Source organism: Entelurus aequoreus, linkage group LG02, assembly GCF_033978785.1.
Source record: "Entelurus aequoreus isolate RoL-2023_Sb linkage group LG02, RoL_Eaeq_v1.1, whole genome shotgun sequence".
Lineage (NCBI taxonomy): Eukaryota > Metazoa > Chordata > Actinopteri > Syngnathiformes > Syngnathidae > Entelurus > Entelurus aequoreus.
This window is the reverse complement of record NC_084732.1, coordinates 42,708,912-42,732,423: the sequence shown is the minus strand read 5'-3', so window position 1 is coordinate 42,732,423 and position 23,512 is coordinate 42,708,912. Positions and strand designations below refer to the sequence as shown.

Below are 23,512 nucleotides of genomic sequence, written 5' to 3'. Positions count from 1 at the left end.
AAAGAAACACCTGTAATGGCTCTTATTTTCTATGTTTGTAAACAATAAAAACAATAAGGTGATGATAAAAAAAATATTGATCTAATCCCTGTAGAATCAACAATATTTTGATAATATACTTTTTATCGTTAACGTTGATATTTGTATTGATTTGTCACCATTTTTAAACATTCAAAAGCTCGAGCTGAGAGGTTAGCTATGCTTTTTTGTATCCTCCGATGCGAAGTTTAGAATGTTTAGCTCTTCCTTGTCCTTTAGTCCTCTAGTGATAGTGATACTTGTGAGAAATATAGTTTATTAGGATTAGTGATTTATAAGCTGCACTGTAGAGGGTCATTAGCTGCTAGCGCGCTACAGTACATTGCATTGAGGACACCTTTGTTTGCTTATTGCTGTCAAATTTGCGGCACACAGCTAGAATGTGTCATCAACATGCATTAACACGATATAATTACAGTATTGAAAGCTCTATTGTCGGCCAAATTTATATCGTCTATACCGTGCAACCCTAGTTTTGATAAATAACTTTAATATATTTTTCTCCATAACCCTGTTGTCGTTATTGTGCCTTTTTGTGGAAATGATGGTATAACATGCCTCTGGGTTTATAGTCCCACCTGTTGCATTTGTTGGCACCTAACAACCGTGTTGACTGTGTTTTGTTTGTTATGTGCCAAAAATTTATTTATGAACAGTGTTGGTTGTCGCAATTTTCTAATTAAGTGTGAATTGCTCATTATTAAAACATCTTTCAACAGTCGTTCCTCCATGCAACTGAAACTTAAGGTGTTGGCTTGAAGGTCTTTCTCATTTTCCAACTCACTGAGGTAATTAACCATTATAAGACACTCTGAAACACTCCTAAACACACCCTTATTTGTCCTAAAATAACAAAAAAACGCATTTAACATTGAAATATTAAGTCAACAGGCCGCACGGTGACTTCGTTGTTAGCATGCAGCCCTCACAGTCAGGAGATCCAAGTTCAAATCTACGTTTGCACATCTCTGTGGGTTTTCTCCAGGTACTCCACCTTCCTCACGCATTCCAATAACACGCATGTTAGGTTAATCGTCTATAGTTGTGATTGTAAATGCTTGTTTGCCTACATGTTTCCTGTGATTGACCAGCTGACTTCTCACCCAAAACAAAGCTGGGATAGGCTTCAGCTCACTCTTGACCCAAATGACAGGACAAGCAGTTTTACAAATGAATTAATATACCTCAACTTAAGAGTGTTTTGAGATAAAAGCTGTCTTTCGGCTAATTTTTACGCTTTAAGTTGCAAGCAACCATTTGAGTTATAAGCATCCCCGCCATTAGTTGGCGTAATAAATATCACAGTTAACCCCGTAATATCAGACTAAACATCAGGTCTTACTCGCGAGCATTAGTTTATAGCTAGAGATAGACATAACTTTGATTTCCATCCATGGTAAGGAAGAATTCGAGTGCTGAGACGGAGAAGTGGATGATATTCATTGAATTAAAGAAATAAATAGTTAAAAGCGTGACAGGGTGTCTAGCTAACTTGGTGAAGCAATTCGAGCGTAGCTCTGCTAGTCTGCACCATACTGAAGCAGAATAATTCTAAACCTCAGCTAAGGATGTTAAAATAATATCTCAAATATGGAGAAGCTGATGATGGTGTGTTTGACATAGAAGCAGCTGGAAGGAGATATCGTAGAAGTCCACTCTCCAAGGTAAACACTGTACATTATTATGTTACTTCATAAAACATTGTAGTTGTTAATAGTACATTTTATTCTATGTTTTTATACAATATTTATTATCCAAAAGTTGTTTATGTTTTTAAAGTCATGTTACATGTACAAATTGATGATGATTTTAATGACTCCAATTGGAGACGTTGATTTAAGAAGTGTTTCCATTACAGAAGGAGTTAAAGTACTTCTGTATTTACGAACATTTTGGGATCGCAGTGGACATGCTTTTGTGAGAAATTCTACTTTTGAAAATATCTGGGTATGTCGTGTTTACATGATCTAATTGGTGCTGAGGATGGAAATGATTATGCCGTGAATAAACTTGCAAATGTGACACTTCAGGGAAGAGGAAGTGTGTCTCACCAAGGAGCTGTGCTGCAGGGCTCTTACACGGCGGCTGAGGGGCATGTCTGATGGTATCCAAGGTTACGCTCTTCTCTTTAATGGCTTGGAGGAGCTCCACTACCCTTTCATTATCTACAAGATGGCGGAAAGAAGGAAAAACCCATCAAAATGATGATTGATTTTCAGCAGCTTAATGTGGCAGTCTGTGTTGTCATCATTGGATGTCTAATACTGACACTGGCCAGTTGCAACATACAAAAAGAGCCGTCCTTTCAAATTGCATACAATTGAAGTACGCCGTTAAAGACACAGGAAATTGAGCGTGAGATGGAGGTGGCTGGAGTCAAGGTGTTAATGAGAGGCGGGTGCATGTGAACAGATTGCTTTCGACTGAAGGGAAGCGTCAGCGAGCTGTGGAGCCTGCTGAGGACGACTACCATGTTCGAAGAGCTAATGAGCACGAGATGGTTTTGCTGTGCTCTGCTGTAATGAGAGGCTTGCAACACTGACGAGAGTCACTAGTGTATAAGGCGCCATGAAGTTGAAGTCGTTCACTACTCGAACATGCAAAGAAAAATAAATTCTAAAAAAAAAAAAAGTCTCTCACCTCTTCTCTGCTGAAGGGTGACATGGGAAAGTCTGAACATGGTAAGGAAGCGCTTCTTTTCCTCCAGCTCTGGCGCCCGGTCCATCTCCTCGGGGGTGAAGGGCGTGCTGAGTTGCGGGGGCGGAGCAGGTGGAGGAGTGCGTTTGGACTGCGAGGCAGCTGGTGAGGGGCTCCGCTCCCTGAGCATCCTCCGTCGCTTTCTTCTCTTCTGCTGCACCAGCTCGTCCCGCTGGCCCACAGTGGTCAGGCTGAACATTCCCAAGAAGTCCAATTTCTGCTCAAAAAGAGAAAAGTAAATCAACCTGACTCCCAATCTGTTGGAGCTTGTTTGTGCACACAGTGTGTGTGTGTTTTACCTCTGTGGCGTCATCAAGTTTAAGTGGTGGCTGCTCTGCAACCCTTCTGAGATGTGCCCTCACCTCCTCCTCATCACTTTCATCGTATGAGTCATCCAGCTCATAGTAGTAACCTGCGGAACACACAGAGGTCAACACTCGACACCACACCAACAACAACTTGCATTTCCACTTTCATTCAAAAAACTGTGGAAATGCAAACCATATTATGGTTTTCCATTCAAAAGTTGTACCATGATGAGGTGAACTGAACTGTCCTGCTAGTAAAGATCACATTTAGGGATGGGTACAGTTCACATTTGAATTGATGCAGTATCAATTAACACTACCTGGGAATCCATACAGATACTTAACAGTACCAAATTTTGGTATGTTTGCGTGTGTTTATTATTATTATTATTATATCTTGTTTTCTTACACTTCTGAGTACAGTAGTGTATTATAAATAAAGTAGACTTTGCATACAGTTGTAATTCCAAGACAATAGATGGCAGTAGTGTATAGGCTACGGTGTTTAGCCTAGCCAAAATGTAGTCTTTTCTAGTCTTACGTCGTGCCCTACAAAGTGTTTAAAGTGTAAATAATATACTTATTACACACCAGCTGTATGATTGTAATGTAAAGTGTATTGTAATCTTCATCTTAGTTGTGGTTTTCATTACCAAATTTGGAGGTGTTGAAATTGGCATGTAAAATCACTGATGCTAATGTAAATTAGCATTGAGCTAGCGCATTTAAAAAAGTGGAGCCTCACTGTATGTTCGGGCTCTTTATTTTAATCAGGCATTTGTTGAATTGAATGATACGGACACGTTTGTTAATGATTACTTTCAAATACGCTTCAGCCTTGGGAGACTTTATCTGTAAGTAATCCGCAAATATGATTGTTTGATAATTGTTTGTATTGACCAGACAATATTGTTCCATTAAGCACACTTTTTACACATGTCTAGCTCAGGTGCTAGTGTGTGCTTAGCTGTTGTGTAGCTGCTAGATCCTACAAACGTATAGCCTACCGTGTCAAGCTTTTTTATTAGACTTCACTAAAATACAGGAAGACTAACCTTGTGTGCTTGTTGGAGGACATTTAGATGTTACAGTAACATAAATAAAATGCGGCTTGTGTCAGAGATACTTGTTTTTTCATTTTTTTTTTTGCTGATATCAGATCGATATTCGACACCCCGAAATGAAACAATAATTGTCTGTGTTTGCCAATAGAAAAGCGCCAACAGCTGAGCTGCCACTTGTGTAATGTGACACAAACCTTTCTCCTTGGCTTCCCTCTTCCGCTTCTCTTCCAAGTCCAGTTTGCTGATGGGCCTTCTGTGTTGCTGAAGAATCTCATCATAGATCAGCATTGTGTCTGGCATCATTCCCAGTGTGGCTACCTGTCCCAGGCCTGAACCAGAGACCATCCCAACCCCTTGTGCATGCCGACCGTGCCCGTGGAAAATCTTCTGTCCGGCATTGCTTTTGACGGCTCCCTCCAGCTCGTATTGGCTGGTGAGGGACATGGACCCCCTCTGCTGGCTGAAGAAAGAGTGAGTGGACTTCTCCAGATCAGCAAGGAATGTGCTTGGCTCCAGCAGACCCGGAGGTCCCCTCAGTTGGAGATACTTTTCCATTCCTCCGCCGTCTCTCCTCCTGGCTACATCGTCGTACTTGGAGTGGCTGGGGGGCAGCCGGCTGAGCTCATAGTGTCCCATTCCTGAGGGATCGTGGTTCCGTCTGGACTCGGAGGGCGTTTCTATAAGAGACGCAGGGTTCCACAAAGTTGTGGGAAGTGGAGGGTGGTGTTCCCGCATTGGCTGGGAGGGTTTGGGGGAGATAAGGGGCGGAGGGGCACCTAAGTGGGAGTGGAGTTCTCTGCTTCCTGGTTCATGGTTATTTGGTCTGTGAACGCACAATCCAACATGCTTATCAGTTTGGCATTCACTGAAATGACAAATACTTTAATTTCCCAAGAATGGCTGCAATGCAAACATGCAACACTCTTTTTTGTGTGTTCCTGTGTGTGCAAAGCATTGTTATCAATCGCACAATAGCCCACTGCAGAAAGAGGATGTGACCAAGGTACCCAATGTCCTACCCACACACACACAATCACACACATCTCTTAAGTAGTCAAGGAGTTGATATTTGGGGGCTGAAAGCGATTTATAGGAGTAAATATTTTTCGTAATTTAGTTTAGTTTTTAAAAGAAAAGTTAAAAAAAACAGACATTTAATCAGTCTGATAATTAAATTGTACGTACAGTCATCCCTCGCCACATCGTGCTTCAAATATTGCGGCTTCACTACATCCCAGATTTTATTCAGTTTTTTTAAACAATTATTTTAAAGCATATTCCACATTGTTTCTCCTAAATGAAGCATTTTCAAGTATAACAATTGCTAAATGAGCTAAAAATATCAATACAACTGCACTATTGGCCAATCAGAGCATGCCGTTCAGTATTGTGGCTACTGATAGGCTCAACCTCAGGCAGCATTACTATATTGGATTAAGAGTGTAGAGCTGACTAAATAGTGACATTTTCATATATCTAACTCATTATGTTGAAAAATTTATTTAGAAGGTAGTTGATAGTTTTTATCCTCCTCTCGGTATGGGAATATATTCCATTTATAATGAATGATTCCAACTTTGCGGAAATTCATTTATCACAGCCATGTCCGGAACCAATTAACAGCAATAAACAAGGAATTATTTTATATGTAAACTATTTATATCATTTAAATTCCAACCATTTATGCAGTTTGTAGTGTGCTGCTTAGCATTTTTGTATTTGATATACAGTATTAAATTAAAATTTTTCTTGGTTGAAAAACACATATGTTTAAATAGAATATGAAGGCTTAAGGAGAAATCTGAGAAAGAGAGAAAGGCAGATGGACACACACTAGATCATAAAATCTGTCTGGAAAGAACAACATCACATGATCCAAGTCTACTAAATATGTTTATATTTCTGTACATGAGAGTAAATGTGTGCAGTATGTGCAATCTGGTGTGATTCGGTCATTATATTAATGTTTTTACTAAAAATGGACGTCTGTGCATCCCTCCTGTCTTTCTAGTTCAGCTTTAAGCAAACCCTCACGTCTTAGTCACTCACAGCATCACTAACACACACACACCGGAACAAAGAAGAGGAAGTAGGAGGCTTATGCTGTGCAAGGTTGAGAGGATTAGTCAAGAATTTGCCTTTGTGGAACTCAGCTGTCCCACCCCGCTGCCTGTCTAAAAACTTCCTCCCCATGAAACAGCAGTTATCAGGACCCCACTTTGCACTCTGCACCTTTGCCTAAACATAGCTGTGAGTCCTGTCTCCAAGTCAGACAGAAGCTGCCTTAGACAGAAATAGAATTGACGTCATGCTTCAACAGACTTGATCATTGTTGTAGTCCTGTCTCAAAACAAACCTTTAAAGTTTGCCAGCTTTGGATCCTTCTAAACTTCTAAACACTACCACCACTGTCCCTCATCATTCTAGTGCGGGCCAGGGATACTCCCTTCATTAATTCATGAAATAATTACAGTGGCATCTCAACCTACGAGCAATTTGACTTCCACAAGAGGGCTCGTAACTCAAAAATACTCGTTTCTAAAACCAGTCCCACCCATTGAAATGTATTTAAATTAATTTAATCTATACTTTTTCCAACATGTACCTTTCCTTTTTCAAAGAAAAACTCATTTTTAGATAAGAAATATAGTTTGAAAAACAATAACAATAACAAACAACTACAGTAGTTTTACAAAGTAATGTAACAATATTGTAGCATTTACCTTGGGGACTAGACTTGTGTCGGTGTCTCTCACAGGAACAATAGGAACTAAAAAAAATCTTTGTTTGTGTTCCACAGTAACATATTTGAGTGTGGGACCGGACAGGTCAGAGTTGACAACTGTGTACAAATGGTCATGCTTGACTGTCCAGTTTGTTTGAAATGAAATATGTAAAACACAGCATCTGCAGCTTCTAAATATTTGTATGAAAAAAGGTTTGCTGTTTGAACGTGTTTATGATGCGCACTGACGCTGATCGTGGCAGGGCTGACTCGCCGGGAGGCTGTTAACTCCTAGGGCATGTTTTTAATGGTTTGTTACCTCCGATGCAGTCGTCACATAAAATACAAATGAAAACACACAAAAACAGGTACTATTACAGTTTCAAATCAGTTGGATGGCAGGATTGTGTCAACCTCTGGGCAGCACTCAAACATGCACATCAAGTGTCTCAACAAAACTTATGTTTCTTGTGTAGACAATGCAGGAACAGCAACGTGTCACAATATCCATCCATCCATCCATCCATTTTCTACCGCGTATTCCCTTCGGGGTCGCGGGGGCGCTGGAGCCTATCTCAGCTACAATCGGGCGGAAGGCGGGGTACACCCTGGACAAGTCGCCACCTCATCGCAGGGCCAACACAGATAGACAGACAACATTCACACTCACATTCACACACTATATTAAGTCTTAGCTGCTCAATCGGCACAACCCTTTGACAAATATTACTTCAACTGGCGCCAGAGTGGGCTCGTAACTCAAATTACACTGGCAAATTAAAGCTGAGAGACAGCTTGTATCTCAAGGTACTTGTAAGTTGAGGTACAACTGTCATTTTAAAAATCACGCCATTTGGACACATCTGTTTGATATTTACAGTATTATAATGTTTGCAACATCCAAAACATCTGACTGAGAAAACTTTACAAACTTGCAATTTGTCAGGTGTCAAACTAATGGTGACTTATGTTGCTGCCATGTGTTAAAAATGTTACTAAAATATATCAATGGATATCAAATATCAGCTCATGTGTACGTCAGCATTCAAATTGCTACACATACAAATGTTCAAATGCAGCTTTGCAAGTACAAGTCTGACCTGTGTTCTGGTGCGTCAGCGGGCCGTCCCAAGTCCAGGTGCTGCTCCAGAACCTGCTGGCGGAATTCAGACACCTGGTACTGACGATCCGCTTTCTCTTGCCGCAGCTTGCGTTGCCTTGCTAACCACCTCTCCTCCTCGTTGTTCCTGGGAGCGATTAAGGTGGTCGGGAGACCGGTTCCCACAGCACTGGGCCCCATGAAGAGGCCGTGCCCTGAGATCAGACTGGGAACCGTGTGATGGGATTGTCCCATTGCAGGGTGGAGTCCTGGTGGGACTGGTTTGGGTGCTGGAAGCAGGGGCTCTTTGGTTTTATCTGTGAAGGGGCAGAAAGATCAGTGTGGGCACAGTGAGTGTTTACGAAGGGAATGATGAAGCCACTGAAACATACCAGCCCGATTAGGGGTGAGTCTCTCTGGCTTGGCTCTGTCTTCCTTCCCCCTCATGCCATGGAGCTCAACCAGGTAGTGGCTCTCCAAAGCCTTGGACGCTTGCAGCTCTTTCTCTCTCAGCGCTCTCTCCTTCTGCCTCTCAAGTTCTTTTTCTCTTTCTCTCTCCTTCTCCCGCTCTCTTTCTCGCTCTCTTTCACGCTCCCGCTCCCTCTCCCTTTCCCGCTCCCGTTCTCGCTCTCTCTCAAGCTCCCGCTCCCTCTCTCGCTCCCGTTCTTTCTCTCTTTCCGCCTCCCGCTCCCGCTCCTTTTCCCGCTCGCGTTCCCGCTCCCTCTCTCGCTGCCGCAGCTCATCCTCCAGCTGAAGCCTGGACAGACAAGTAAGACAGGGAAATAAATAAACTCACATTTGATACACAGGCTCATGAAGTATTGCATGGCTAAATCGAGATGACTTTACCTCTCGGACTGCAGTGCTGAAAGAGAAGGGTGCGTGAAGTCTCCGGGATAGCGCACGCCTGACAGATGCATATGGACTGCTGATGGATGCATGGGGGGTAAAGCTCCCCCTGCTGGAAGTTGATAGAAAGGTGACCTCAAAGCAGAGAGGCAGAATGGGTCATCCATCCTGGGAGACAAGGAAATGCAAAAGGAAAAAAATTGTCAGCCTTGGTACAGCACGACACAGACTTTCATTAACCTTTGTGCCTCTGTCTCCTTAAAGAAGAAACATCATGTGTCTTCCACCTCTGAAGAAAGCAGCAGTGTCTGTCAGCGAGCCTAAATCGCCACACAGCAGCTGTCAAAGACGGTGTTGTGTATTACAACTCCGCGCTGCTCGTGTATGTGGGTGACATGCACAGCTCATCCCCTCATTAAACTCATTACAGTGCAGTGTCTGATGGCTGCTGCACTTCTCTGATGTTGCGAGGCTGACAGACAGTACGGGGGGAGGGAGAGCATGCGGTCTAGTAAAGGCCCGAAGCAAGCAGGGCCCTTCAAAACACATGTACACACACACACACTTCAAGCCCACAGTCATACTTTATGATTTAGAGTCAAAATTATCCCGCTTAAGAGAATAAATTCTGCACCTGGTCCTTTATAGAGTGACCACTTTTAATCTTGGAAATACCTGCACTACATTAGACCCAATCCAGTTTGGGGTAGAACCTATTCACCTTATTTAACAACATAAGAGAGGCAAAATATTAGATTTACCTCTAAAAAATGAGGTTGCGACTTGTCCAAGGTGTACCCTGCGGTAGAAAATGGACGGATGGAAGATGCAGTGCAGTTTGACACCACTGTAAATTGCAGGAATGGTTCACTTATACCTCGTAGGGCTGCAACTATGGATTATATTAGTAATTGAGTAATCTATCATTTAATTTGTTTGATTAGTTGAAAAAAAAACACTTTGTAGCCTCAATGCGATTTTGGGAACATAGTAGGATTTTTCTGATGTCTTTTATTCTTTCTTTTTATAGATACACGTACCATTGAAATTGCACTTTTGCCATTCATCACTTAAAGGGGAACTGCACTTTTTTATTTTATTTTGCCTATCATTCACAATACTTATGTAAAACAGGCACATAGGGCTGGATGATATGGCTGAAAACTATATCACGATAAACGTTTTTATATTGATCGATAATTATTGATACTTTTTTATGACTTACTTAAGCCTGTCAATAAATACAGTATACCAATTTCCAGATTACCAAGGGTGCTATTTATCAGTGGAGAAGGTGTCTTGTATCCAGGTAGGATGAGCTCTGTAATAAAATAATTGCGGTGGATTTGAAGGTAGTTGCAGTTTTGAGACACTAGATGGCAGTACTGTATAAATGATTAGACACTACACAGTGGTATGGGAAGTTACTTATTGAACTGACACATTGGAAGTGTCAGGATGTTGCCGCACTGTCTGTATTACAACCAACAAAACTAAATACAAGTTCCTGTTATTGAGTTGATATATCAAAATATCACAGTTTCTCTTCTCACTTAATGCAGTGAATCCACAGCGAGACAGAGAGACGGCGCATCCAACCTTGGTAGTTGACACTGTAACGTGATTGGCTTTTGACGTGTCCCTCCCATTGCTCAGAGACACTTCCTGTTTCCTGTTTTACTGGGTTCCCGGGGCACGAGTGACTTAATGAAACAAATCTTTGCTTCTTAATTTCTGGTTTCTTTCGACTAAAAAATATAAATATATATGTTATAAATATATGTTTTATCGAACGCATTTCATATTGATTATGTGTCTACCGCGATATACATTGATATTATTTTATCGGCTCAGCTCTACAAGCACACATATGTTTTTTATGCATTTTAACCCGTAAACAAATGCGAGCAAAAGTCAGCTTACAATGGAGTCAATGGGAGCCGCTATATTCCACCTATAAAGTGCTTAAAAAAAACATCCAAACACTTCCACAACGTTTTATAGACACACTGTAAGTATACAGTATACTGAATGTAATGTAGTAATAGGCACATTCAACGTGTAATATTTACATATTTTCTTCATTTTAAGCATACCGTGGCGATTGATAGATTTGATAGACGCATCACAACGTTCACTTTTTCCTTCAACAACATCACTGATTACTACTCAAACAGACTTCATTAGAGCCAACAAACATAAAAAAACACAACTTGCTGTTAGAAATGTCTGCTCTCACTGGGATGCCGACTGTTACGATGTTCATATATTCTCGTATAGATAAAGAATTAGTCATAATACACGCGAAGGGTTTAAAAAAAAGGGTACGTGCAAACCAGCGTCTTTCGCATGTCTTTTTCGCCATATCCGAATTTATATTGGCTGTCAAAGTGTACCAACTTCTCAATTTATGCCCACATCGTTTTCCTATCCAGGTGAGAGACATGATTTATAATCTAGAACAGGGGTCACCAACCTTTTTGAAACCAAGGGCTACTTCTTGGGTACTGATTAATGCGAAGGGCTACCAGTTAGATACACACTTAAATAAATTGCCAGAAGTAGCCAATTTGCTCAATTTACCTTTAACTCTGTTATTATTAATAATTAATGATATTTATCTTTGTGGAAACACTGATCATCTTAATGATTTCTCACAATAAATATATATAGAAACAGATAAATATCAATATGCAACACTTTATTTTTATATTTTCTCTAAGTGCACATTTTTCAAATTGAACATTTTCAAATGATCACTTCTAAGACAGTCTTGTGAAATCACAATATCCCATTTTAACTAGCTAACCACTAACATTTTTTTAACAAATCATGAATTACTTTGCACCATGTTTGTACAAATAATAACTCATGTAAAATACAAAAGTAAACTCTCAAATTTTTAAATCATGTCACACTTTGAACTGGACACCAAATCTGTTATCTGTTTCTTTGTCAGTTAGTGGGAAGCCTGGCATTGCATGCTGTTAACTAGTGTGTTGTACTCTGGTGTGTAACTTGACACTGCAACTCTCAGTGAGTCTTGCAGATGTGCATCAGTGAGGCGTGTTCTGTGTTTGCTCTTGATGAAGTTCATGTCAGAAAAGGCTGATTCACAAAGATAAGATTTTTCCTCATTGTTTGCGGAACCTTCTTAATCTTTTGGACATATTTTCACAGCAATCTGGCCTTAAGCTTAATTATGATAAATGTAAAATGTTAAGGATCGGAAATCTAAAGGGAACGTCCTTTTGAATGGAATGCAAAGTGCCTGTTTTGTGGACAGATAGACCAGTTAACATACTTGGTGTTGTTGTCCCAGAAAATCTGGAAGATCTAGGCTCAGTAAATTATGATAATCGACTAAGAAAGCTGGACAAAATTATGAAATTATGGAAAGGGAAATCCCTAACCTTGTATGGTAAAATGTCTATTGCCAACTCGTTAATTATTCCTCAATTTATTTATTTGTTTTTGTCATTACCAGCTCCATCACAAAACTTTTTTAAGATTTATGAGCGGAGGGTCTTCGATTTTGTCTGGAACGGCAAACCAGAAAAGATTAAAAGAAAGGTTTTGTACAAAGAGTATGAATATGGGGGCCTGAAACTTCTCAACCTTGAAGCTATGTGTCTGTCTTTAAAAGCATCAATTGTTCCAAAGATGTATTTAAACATTGAGTGGTACACAAATGTCCTGTTGGACAAAAAACATGTACTGTATCAAAAGAAATTGTATCCTTTTTTACAAGTGATCCCCTCCCAGAGAGTCTGCTGGGAAACATGGCGGGGTTCATAAAGGAAACAATCCACTCATAGTGGTGTTTTCAATTTTATGTCCCAGAAAAAAGAGACAATATTTTGCAGCACTTAATATGGATGAACTCTAATATTGTAATAGATGGAAAGCCTTTCTTTTGGAAAAATATGTTTGAAAGAGGAATCATTTTTGTCAATGATATTATCAATGAGAATGGTAAAATTATGAAGTATGATGAATTTAGAGCTATGTATGGTGATGCTTGCTCAAGCTTTTCATTTTATCAACTAACTGGAGTAATTGGGAAAAGATGGAAACAAATAATCAATTATGGAACTACTAAATTATTAGTTTGTAAACTTCTAATAAGAAATTGTAGTTGGCAAAAAGGAACTAAAATAAATAGAAAAATATATAATTTCTATTTAATAAAGAAATCTTTGAAGGCTGCCTCATACAACACAAATGGAAAATGGGAGGACTTTTTTGACTGCCCGTTGCCATGGGATGCCATATTCAAACTAATCTATAAAACCACTATCGATGTGCAAAATCGTTATTTTCAAATTAAAATTATTTATAACTTCTTACCCACAGGGAAAATGTTAAAATTATGGAATATGACAGAGTCAGATGATTGCCGATTTTGTTGTCAGGAGCCTGAATCCACCCTGCATTTGTTTTGGTATTGTCATATTGTGTCTTTGTTTTGGGTGGAAGTTGAAAAAATGTGTTTAAGGATTGGTTTGTTTATGAGGCTTAATGTGGTTTCTGTTATTTTAGGAGAGTTCATTGACAATCATGATTTAGTCAATTTAATTATAGTACTCGGTCAAATGTTTATTTTTAAGGCCAAAAACAGATATTCACTTAGTATTACTTTCTTTAAAACATTTATTCAGTATTTTCTAACTTTAGAAAGTTACATGGTTGAAAACGATAATGATGCCAAAAAACATTAAAAAAAAGATGAGAAGTCCTCAAAGGCTTATTTTGAAAGTATAATTATGTTTATAGATTATATGATATCTGTTGTTGTGTTCCCTAATTTGAGTGACCTGGACATAATCTGGACTGTACATAAATGCTTATTTTGAAAATGTAATTTTGTTTATAAATTATATGCAATCTGTTGTGTTCCCTAATTTTTTTCTGTGTACATGAATGAAGGTGTGTGTTGCTGAGTCCGACTTGGACATTATCTGGACTGGGCCTGGTTTAAAAAACCCTTTAAACAAATCTAATTTCATTGACAACCTGGTCTGTTGAAGATAAGGCCCTTTTTTAAAAAATAAAATAAAATAAAATAAATAAATAAAAAACATTTTCTTGGATAAAAAAGTAAGTAAAACAATATAAAAATAATTACATAAAAAATATTGTAGGCAGACTTTTATTTACATTTATTTACGAGTTAGAATGCATTTAAAAATATTGTGTTGTTATTTCTCATAAGGCTTATAAATTATAGGTAAAATTCCAAAAAGTGCAGTTACCCTTAAATTTGAAAAAATAATACCATTAAGTTAAAAAGTACCGTATTTTTCGGATTATAAATCGCAGTTTTTTTTCATAGTTTGGCCGGGGGTGCGACATACACTCCGGAGCGATTTATGTGTGAAATTATTAACACATTACCGTAAAATATCAAATAATATCATTTATCTCATTCGTGTAATCGTCACACACACGCCAACCAATAAGAATTTGGCGGGGGCGGGTCATGGCAGAAGTGCATTGTGGGTCATGGGATGCTAACTGCTGCTATGTCCGTAGCTATTAAAATGGACCATTTCAACATTGGCGGTAACTTATAAAAACTGAGAAGGGCTGGACAAAAATGGCACCGAAAAGGAAATAATATACTGCAGATTACAAGGTGAACGTAGTGGAATATGCAGCAGAAAACAGAGATCGAGCAGCAGAAAGAAAGGAAGCGGTGCAAACCAGGGGCGACAACGAGGAAGAAGATTTCATCGGATTTAGCGATCAGGAGTGACATTGTTTGGTAAACGTATAGCATGTTCTATATGTTATAGTTATTTGAATGACTCTTACCATAATATGTTACGTTAACATACCAGGCACCTTCTCAGTTGGTCATTTGTGCATCATATAACGTACTCTTATTCAGCCTGTTGTTCACTATTCTTTATTTATTTTAAATTGCCTTTCAAATGTCTATTCTAGGTGTTGGATTTTGTCAAATAAATTTCCCCCAAAAATGCGACTTATACTCGGGTGCGACGTATATATGTTTTTTTCCTTCTTTATTATGCATTTTCGGCCGGTGCGACGTATACGCCGGAGGAATTTATAATCCGAAAAATACGGTATTAAAAAAAACCTGTGTAGCCTAAAACCAGGTACAGTCATCCCTCGTCAAATTGGCTTCAAATATTGCGGCTTCAACACATCGTAGATTTTATTTTACATATTTTGTTTTTCAAAAGCATTTTCTCCAATTTTTTTGTTTTTTTACATTTTCAGATTAATCACGATTCTTTGTAACAATTTTTAATGGATTAAAAAAAAAGGAGAAACAAAAAAAAGGGTCATTGTTTTTTATTTGTTTATAATCTGTCCTGTCCTGCCACTCAGGCAATTCATATTGTTGATGTAGATGCAGATATTTACAATACAGATTTACTTTAAAAAAGAGAAGTGTTGGATACCTCTCTTGTTGCCTTATTTGTATTTGACTTTACTAAATGTTTGGGTAGAATTTTATTAAACAAAACCAGTTTCTTTTAAGTAATATAGAACTTGATCAAAGCTGTTTATCTATTTTATGGAGGAATGTAGTTAATCATAGAACTGGCACCCAATATTATTAAAAAGTATGGATTTTGAATCGAGAATCGTACTGAATCAGGATTTGATTCTGAATCAAATAGTTACCCCCAAGAAACTAATCGAATCGTGTGGTGCCAAAGGATTCACAGACCTGCTAAACATACTCGGAGCCTGCTGTTCACTATTGTGGCCACTGAGTGGTTCAGCATCAGGCAGCATTACTGTATTCCATTAAAATAGTGTAAGTATGACTAAAGGGTGTTATTTCATATCTGGGAGGCTCTCATAATGTTGCAAATTGTATTTAGAAGGTCATAAAAAGTTTTTAAATGCTCTACCTATTTAAAATAAATGATTCCTATTTTGGGGAAATTAATTTATCGTGGTCATGTTTGAAAACAACTTACAGTGATAAACAAAGGACAACTGTAATCTATAATAAATTAAAAAAACAAACTAAACAAAAATGCTCTGGGATAAAGTATGGTAAATTAATTAAGTGACAATGTAATTAACTAACCATTTAACACATACACGTTTGGACTCGTTAGCATTAACATACAAACTGCATATGCTAACATGTCCTCACATGCCTCCCATGTGTTTGAATAAAACATTTGTGATGCAAGTCAAACATGAGATGGCATTATCTACCAAAATAGGCTTTTACCTTGTTTCTGCTTGTTGGCTTTTCTTAATTATGAAGGCTGTTTTATGATAACATGTTCCATCATCAACGTAGTGCTATTGTGAAATGCCAGGTCTGTTTGACAGTGGCAAAATTTCATCACTTTGTATGTCTTTCTCGTTATAAAATAATCATCAAACCGTTGAAGGCTTCTCTTGTCTTTTTTGGGCCCTTTGCGCTCTTGCTCCCTCTTTTTGAGCCAGCTCTCTCAGCACTCCGCTGTCACCGCCACACACACACAGGCCACATCACCCGCAGTGTGATCTACATCACCATAGATGCACCGCTCTCACGTGCGCTCAATTGGAGCAGTCTTGCGGAAACAATAGATTTGATGAATTTGTACTAATTAAACGAATCATTGAAGCAACAAAATACAAATTGAAGATTTTTTCTAATGAAATTATTCGATGAATTGTTGGAGCCTGATAACTGGTTTGTGGGATTTTTTCAATAGTGTACCTTCCAATCAAAAATGATGTTGCCACATCATCATTATTACACACAAGTTCAAACTCACCTGTATGGTGTGAAGGAGGGGTGTGGCAGGTAGCTAGGGTGATAGTATGCAGCTGCAGCAGCTGCAGTGGCGGGATCCAGGCCCAAGGGCAAAGAGGGCACACGGAGGGCATCCTCAGTTGTGGCGTAGGGTCTGAAACCACGGAGGTATTCTTCTGGTATAGGACCAGGCGGCACTGCATTAGGCAACTGTCTCGGCAAGCTGTAACCATAATAAAAATAGGGAGTTTAAGTTTAAGTGATCAATGGGACGCATTCATTGTACATATACAAACATGATATTGTTGGAAAGTCTCACAGCAAAGTGTAAAATGAAATGATACAAACATGCAAACGCACTCGGAGGCAAAACAGTCAATATGTGTCCATCCACTAAATTAGTCCGATTTCTCAAATAGTTTGACTTTAAATAAGCATCCTACAATCCATGGAAACACCTTAATCGGATCTTGTTCGGTTTTTGAAAACTCGGACTAACACACCTGGATTATGCGACTGAAACCACATTTCTCGAGTGCGTGTGTGATGCCGGAGGGGACCTTTCGTATCGCGCATGCGCCAGTCTCTAGGCGCGGGATATAACCCGGAGGCAGATACCAATCAATAAAAACATAACATTTTGAAGAGCATCAATGAGAGAAAAACAGAAACCAAAATGTATCTAAAAAGGTAGCTAAGAAAATGTAGAATGCCAGCTTAATTTGGACTCCCGAATGAAATACGAATGAAATGGAAGAGAACAAAGCAGCTATATTAAAGGCGAATAATTAAGAGTACACAAACATCTTCACGGTGCATTTGTGCACTCCAAACTGATTAACAATAACTCTGTATTCAACACAACTGGCAAGATAGTCCAGAACAATAGCAACCTTCATCTGGAACAGTGTCAGTTGGGGCACAAACAGTTTTTTTCTTCGGTACTTAAATCTCCTTCCATTAAAACGAGAGCCTTGTGAATGAACTCCGAGACATTCAAAAGTTTTGTTTCCACGATTCTCTGTCCGAAAATTCTTTTGAAAAAAACTCTCGTGCCAGTCCTTCTTTGCTTCAGACCTGCATCCACTCCGATACATTATTGGGAGTAGCGTCATGTTTGTAGCACACTCCAAGATCATTTCATGATGCTATGTGCTATTTAACATCAGTTTAGCTATTAGAGACGTAATATTTGTCATTTGTGCCAATATAACAACAGAAATCAGGTACAACAGAGCTAGGCTGCTATAGACTTGTAAGGAGCTGCAGATGCCTGGTGTGACGTCATAGGGCAACCAGAAAGCATTACATTTATCCATGCTCTATCTGTGTTGGCCCTGCGATGAGGTGGCGACTTGTCCAGGGTGTACCCCGCCTTCCGCCCGATTGTAGCTGAGATAGGCTCCAGCGCCCCCCGCGACCCCGAAGGGAATAAGCGGTAGAAAATGGATGGATGGATGGAAAAGGAAATAAGCCCCCCCCCCCGCCCCACGGTGTATGACCAAAAGTCACATAAGAGGGCGTGCATCGATACTTAGATTTCACATGTCGGTGTGAAAACACAAAAAAACGGACTATTTGAGAAAACAGACTAATTCATTGCATGGAAACGTAGTGACTGTGACACTCACTTGAGCGGCTGAAAACGAGAATCCTGCATCACAGCACCGGGGGTTAGACCAAAGGCATATGGGTTTCCCAGGAGGTGGGCAGGGACTGAAGGACCGCCTTTTTCCTGGGGGAGGGTCCCCTCTGCACCCAGGCGTTCCCTGCTTGCCCCACGAGGCCCTGAATCAGCCTGAAAGACAAATACAGCGAGAGAGTCTTAGTCATTGTTCGGGCGGACATGTGACCGACACGCTTGTCAGTAATCATGACGCCCATCCTGTGAGGGGGGAAAGAGTTCTGTTTATGATTTAGCAGCCTTTCTCACAGTCTCTCCCTACACCTCAGGCACTGCTATCCACACTCTCACATGCAGTAGCTCCAAACAACTCCAATTCTCTGAGGAATTGTGCTTCTGAATGAAAGAGTAGAACACAATATCTTTAAGTATGAGATGCCATTCTCATGATCAATGTGGAAGTGGCAATGTACAGCACCAACACATGAACAGGAACAATAACTTTTATCTGAGTGTTAAGCTTTCACACTGGAACATCCAGACAGAAGGCAACATCCAAAGAGAAACATCCCTGCCTGTGTTTCTCGTCAGTCCCACATTTCTGTCACCTCCCTCTCTCCCTTTGGCAGCACGCTTGGACTCACTTAACCAATCCCACAACACAAACACACACTGGCAGGCGAACACACACACATTATTTCAGAGCTACAAAGACATCCTGCTGTGGGAGTGCTTTTTCTGAAAGCTTTGGTTTTCTCCCTGCCAACAAATGCAGTTGCAGAACAGAGAATCTTGCAACCTTTGCAAGTTGACTAGGGAAGTGTTTTTGGCGGCTGTAAGTCGGGGAGGAACTATCTGCCACACAATGAGACTAACGCAAGAACAAGGAGGTGGGAGAGAAATGGTAATGAGGGCAGGAGAAGGCAGCTCTTGCCCCCACTAAATTAACCTCTGGTCTGGGCAGGATTAGAGGGAAACCTTGCAGGCGATTTGGCCTCAGTGCTACTGATAATACAAATCCCATTTAGTGAGACATTAGCCATCCTGTTTTTGCAACCGGTGACCCACGCTGACACCAATACGCAACTTTCCACTTAAATGTTTTGAATTCCCACATTTTTTAAATCTGTACTGCGTTTTTGTTTAACTAGTTAATTGTTTCCTAGAAGTCTGGTGGTATAGCAAGGAAGTAGTCACTCATATACATGAAGTGAGCATGTTTCTAGTCAAAATCCCCACAAAACCCTTAGACACAAATTCGGTACTTTTATAGGCACCGACCAAACTTCGTTGGTACTGCCAGGTATCAATTCACGTAAGATCAAACGGTGCCATATATCCCTATCCTTTATTGCAAGTGACATCACTTGGCGTGTAAACAAGCACTGACGCAGCACTCGTAGCGGACTCAATTGAACCGCCTCGAGATATGCTGCAATTTTCCATGCCAACAAAGCAAGTATGCCTGATAGAAAACATTTGAATGTACAGTTAGGCTCTAAGTTTCAAAAAGCACTATCTTGATGCTATTTTGCATTTGATTTGCCACAGATGTTAGCATTAGAGATTTTACACAGCGATTTCAACACCTTCAATTTCGGTAAATAAATATACAACTAAGATGCACATTACAATCAAACAGCTGATGTGTAACAAGTACAATATTTGCATTATAAATATTTATAGGGCACAGGAAGGGACTAGATTACACTTAATGGCAAAGACAGTTCGCCCTGACTAGGCAACACACCGTAGCCTATACACTACTCCCTTCTAACGTCTTGGAATTGCAACTGCATGCAATGTCTGCTAAATCATTGTTTCTTAACCTTTTTGACCTCAGGGCCCAACTTTTCCATTACAGAGGGACGAAGTGTCTACTCAAATATTAATACTGAATTGGTCAGCTTACTCTTGATTTTAATTGTAGTCAATAATTATATCTAACCTACTTATTGTTTAACAGGTTAACAACCTTGTTAAATGATATCAAACTATGTGCTAATCGCAATGATTTTTATCAAGGGTTAGGTCAGGCTGATTACAAAAATAAATACTAATCAAATATACTGCAAAAGAGAGGACTCATAAAAACTAATAAACAATATATTTACATACAATTACGCACTGCTCAAATAAATACTGTCTAACTAAATTAATAACAATATATGTAGCTGGAATAGGCTCCAGCACCCCCTGCGACCCCATAAGGGAAAAGCGGTAGAAAATGAATGGATGGATGGATATATATTTCTTAAATAAAAATGTAACCATTTTAGTCATAATTTTTGCACTTAGGAAACTTCTCTATGACTTCAGCACCAGACTTCTTCTGTTTGTTGTTGGTAGAAAAGTGTATTGCAACTAAGTACTGCTGTGGCCCATATGGACCACAACTGAGAAACAGAAATGCCCTTGGCCCAAAAATGGGCCCTAATATTAAAAAACACTGTACTAAATAATACTCGCAAATTATACAAAGAAGTGTAAGAAAATAGGATAATACAACTGGACATTAGAGTTATCATTATCAGGTCTGTTAAATTAACTTAAACTTCAACTGCATTCCGAGGGAGATGGGGGACATTGAGTCCGAACTTAAACTTCAACTGCATTCCGAGGGAGATGGGGGACATTGAGTCCGAATGGGCGTGTTCCGTACCTCCATTGCTGCTGCTGCCGATCAGAGCTGTGGTCGCAGAGCGGTTGGTGCCTGTCATGGCAGCAACCGCCAAACCCGATGGTGGACACAAGGGGTAAAGGGGGCCGTCAAGCTGAAGAAAGAGTCCTACCGAGTATGGCTCACTTGTGGGACTCCCAAAGCAGCTGACAGGTACCGACAAGCCAAGCGAGCCGCGGCCTCAGTGGAGGCGGAAGCAAAAACTTGGGCATGGGAAGAGTTCGGTGGCAATATTTTCTGTCCGCCTCAAAGAGATTCTGGCAAACCATCCGACGCCTCAGGAGGGGGAAGCAGTGTCCTGTTCACACTGTGTATAGTGGGGGCGGAAACCTGCTGACCACTACTAGGGATATAGTTGGGCAGTGGAAAGTATACTTTGAGGATCTCCTTAATCCTACAGACACACCTTCCGTAGAGAAGGCAGAGTCTGAGATCACAAACGCGGACATGTCCATCACTGGAGCTGAAGTTGCTGAGGTAATCAAAAAACTGCCCAGTGGCAAGGCCCCAGGAGAGGACGAGATTCGCCCCGAATACCTCAAGGCTCTGGAAGTTGTGGGACTGTCGTGGCTGACACGTCTCTTCAACATAGCGTGGAAGTCTGGGGCGGTACCCCTTTTCAAGAAGGGGCATCGCAGGGTGCTAGAGAGGAGAGTCCGGCTGTTAGTCGAACCTCGGATTCAGGAGTAACAATGTGGTTTTCGTCCTGGTCGTGGTATGCAGGATCAGATTTATACCCTCGCTAGGGTACTGGAGTGGGCATGGGAGTTTGCTCAACAAGTCCACATGTGTTTTGTGGATTTGGAAAAGGCCTTCAATCGTGTCCATCCTGTGGGGGGTTTTCCAGGAGTACGGGGTCCAGGGTCCTTTGCTACGGGCCATACGTCCCTGTACAAGCGGAGCAGGAGTCTGGTTCGCATTGCCGGTAATAAGTCAGACATGTTCCCAGTGGATGTTGGACTCTGCCAGGGCTGCCCTTCGTCACCGGTCCTGTTCATTATCTTTATGGACAGAATTTCTATGCGCAGTCAGGGTGTGGAGGGTTTCCAGTTTGGTGGCCAGAGGATCGCATCCCTGCTTTTTGCAGATGATGTGGTCCTGTTGGCTTCATCGGGCTGGTACCTTCAGCGTTCACTGGGGCGGTTTGCAGCCGAGTGTGAAGCTACTGGGATGAGGATCAGCACCTCCAAATCTGAGGCCATGGTTCTCAGTCGGAAATGGGTGGACCGCACCCCTCGGATCGGGAGTGAAGTTCTGCCTCAAGCGGAGGAGTTCAAATATCTCGGGGTCTTGTTCACGAGTGAGGAAAAAATAGAACGCAAGATTGACGGATTAGTGCGGCGTCTGCAGTGATGCAGTCACTGCACTGGTCTGTTGAGGTGAAGAAGGAGCTGAGCCAGAAGGCGAAGCTCTCGATTTACAGGTCGGGCTACGTTCCTACCCTCACCTATGGTCATGAACCTTGGGTAATGACCGAAAGGACAAGGTCGCGAATACAAACAGCAGAAATGAGTTTCCTCCGACAGGATGTCTGGGATCACCCTCAGAGATAGGGTGAGGAGCTCGGTCATCCGGGAGAGACTCAGAGTAGAGCCACAGCTCCTTCACGTCGAGAGGAGCCAGCCGAGATGGCTTGGGCATCTAGTACGGATGCCTCCTGGACGCCTCCCTGGTGAGGTGATACGGGCATGTCCAGCCGGGAGGAAACCTTGGGGCAGACCTAGGACGCATTGGAGGGACTATGTCTTACAGCTGGCCTGGGAATGCCTCGGTATCCCCCCTGTAGAACTAGAGGAGGTGGCCGGGGACAGGGAAGTCTGGGCATCTCTGCTTAGACTGCTTCCCCCACGACCTGGACTCTGATAAGCGGCAGAAAAATGGATGGATGGATGGATGTTAAATCATATATGGTACAATTAAGATTTTATCATTAAACAAATTAACATTTATTAACCCAAGAACACACACAGAAGTACCAAAAAAAAGGTCCCAATAATCACCAAAAAAAAGGTCCCAATAATCAAGTACCAGAAATTGGCAACGTATCGATTCAAATGTCGCAAGTATCCTGTCCTAAACTTTATACGACTCATTTTTTTCTTTAGGGCGGCTGAATGTAAAGATTCATGCTATATGTTTCAATAGCTTAAAAACACAATCACAATCTTGTAAGATGCATTTATTTGATGAATTATGATTATTGGTTATAAGCGGTAGAAAATGGATGGATGGGGTTCTATTAAATGAAATGTGGGTCAAACATGTGTTCAATATTCGGCATTTCACACCGGGCATGGTGTCTGACAGGACCATGCTTTTCATAATGATGGCTGCGATTCAATAACTGTTGGTTGGTGCAATGCCCAGATGCTGATTACCACGAGAATCAACTGTTTCTTTCCACCCAATTTCACTGCAATCCCGTTGTAAGAAGATGTAACAACACAGCCAACATGACAACAAAGCACGGTGCGGCTGCTATCTTGCGATTGCCTTTCCGCTCTCACTGCAAGTCCTTGTTATGTTTCAACTGATCAACAAAAGATCCAGTTCTGAGAACATTATCGCTGTACTGTTTGTACATGCAAAACTATGTACAAATATGCATAAAAGCATTAAACAATAAATGCATGTAGAGTACAAAGGCTGCAGTCTTCATTAGAAAGATGCGCTTCATTCATTTGGC

At 40.7% G+C, this 23,512-nt stretch overlaps 1 protein-coding gene across 1 annotated transcript in view; it reads right to left on the bottom strand.

Annotated features, from left to right (window-relative positions):
* The window catches only part of gse1b (Gse1 coiled-coil protein b), a 421,407-nt gene that overhangs the window by 14,022 nt on the left and 383,873 nt on the right, over positions 1 to 23,512 (bottom strand). Inside the window, exons 5-13 of the mRNA XM_062026964.1 lie at positions 18,154 to 18,320; positions 16,545 to 16,745; positions 8,782 to 8,949; positions 8,325 to 8,689; positions 7,934 to 8,249; positions 4,303 to 4,931; positions 3,036 to 3,148; positions 2,680 to 2,953; positions 2,091 to 2,204 (exon numbers count right to left, since the gene is read on the bottom strand). Coding sequence (XP_061882948.1) covers positions 2,091 to 2,204; positions 2,680 to 2,953; positions 3,036 to 3,148; positions 4,303 to 4,931; positions 7,934 to 8,249; positions 8,325 to 8,689; positions 8,782 to 8,949; positions 16,545 to 16,745; positions 18,154 to 18,320 — 2,347 coding nt within the window. The remainder of the gene's footprint in view (positions 1 to 2,090; positions 2,205 to 2,679; positions 2,954 to 3,035; positions 3,149 to 4,302; positions 4,932 to 7,933; positions 8,250 to 8,324; positions 8,690 to 8,781; positions 8,950 to 16,544; positions 16,746 to 18,153; positions 18,321 to 23,512) is intronic.